This window comes from Monodon monoceros, unplaced genomic scaffold, assembly GCF_005190385.1.
Source record: "Monodon monoceros isolate NGI ecotype Baffin Bay Population unplaced genomic scaffold, NGI_Narwhal_1 Super_Scaffold_5, whole genome shotgun sequence".
Lineage (NCBI taxonomy): Eukaryota > Metazoa > Chordata > Mammalia > Artiodactyla > Monodontidae > Monodon > Monodon monoceros.
The window spans coordinates 106,520,223-106,521,113 of record NW_021703782.1 but is presented as its reverse complement, the minus strand read 5'-3'; the positions used below and the strand labels follow the sequence as shown (position 1 = coordinate 106,521,113).

The window sequence follows — 891 nt, the reverse complement described above, 5'->3', positions numbered from 1 at the left end:
GCGGCGTTGGAGGCCCGGGGTCCGTTCGGTATTTGAATAGCACAAAGGAACCGCCTTGGTCTGATTGGCCAGTCTAGTGGCCCCGGGGCGGGTAGCGTCTGTCACTCGGGAGGTTTGGGGCACTCTTATTGGCTCATCCGGTGTGGGGCGGGGCCCGGACGCCCGGCTAAATAGCTGGGGCCGGGGCCGGCCGAGGCTCATTGCTTTGGCGCCGTCTGGGGAGCACGAGCCCGTGGGTGGCGCGCAGCGCATGGTGGCGGCTCCTCTCGGAGCGCAGCCGACCCGCTGACCCGGACTCCGTTTCCCCTGACCAGCGCGTCCCGGAGGCCGGCTGGAGGCCGAAACAGCAGCAGCATTAGCAGCAGCAGCGGTCGCGGCTGCTCCGCCGCAGCCGTCTCCGCGGGAGCATGGAGTGCGCCCTGGACGCCCAGAGCCTGATCAGCATCTCCCTGCGCAAGATCCACAGCTCTCGGACCCAGCGCGGCGGCATCAAGCTGCACAAGAACCTCCTGGTGTCCTACGTGCTCCGCAACGCGCGCCAGCTCTACCTGAGCGAGCGCTACGCCGAGCTCTACCGGCGCCAGCAGCAGCAGCAACAGCAGCAGCCGCCCCACCACCAGCACCAGCACCTCGCGTACGCGGCGCCGGGCATGCCGGCCAGCGCGGCCGACTTCGGCCCGCTCCAACTTGGCGGCGGCGGGGACGCGGAGGCGCGCGAACCTGTCGCCCGGCACCAGCTGCACCAGCTCCACCAGCTCCACCAGCTGCACCTCCAGCAGCAGCTGCACCAGCACCAGCACCCTGCGCCCAGGGGCTGCGCGGCGGCGGCGGCCGGGGCGCCCGCGGGCGGCGCGGGGGCGCTCTCGGAGCTGCCCGGGTGCGCCGCGCTCC

At 72.1% G+C, this 891-nt stretch overlaps 1 protein-coding gene across 1 annotated transcript in view; it reads left to right on the top strand.

Moving 5' to 3' along the window:
* The first annotated feature begins 219 nt into the window (after positions 1-219).
* The window catches only part of IER5L (immediate early response 5 like), a 2,028-nt gene continuing 1,356 nt past the window's right edge, over positions 220-891 (top strand). The window contains exon 1 of the mRNA XM_029201542.1: positions 220-881. Coding sequence (XP_029057375.1) covers positions 408-881 — 474 coding nt within the window. The 5' untranslated portion in view covers positions 220-407. The remainder of the gene's footprint in view (positions 882-891) is intronic.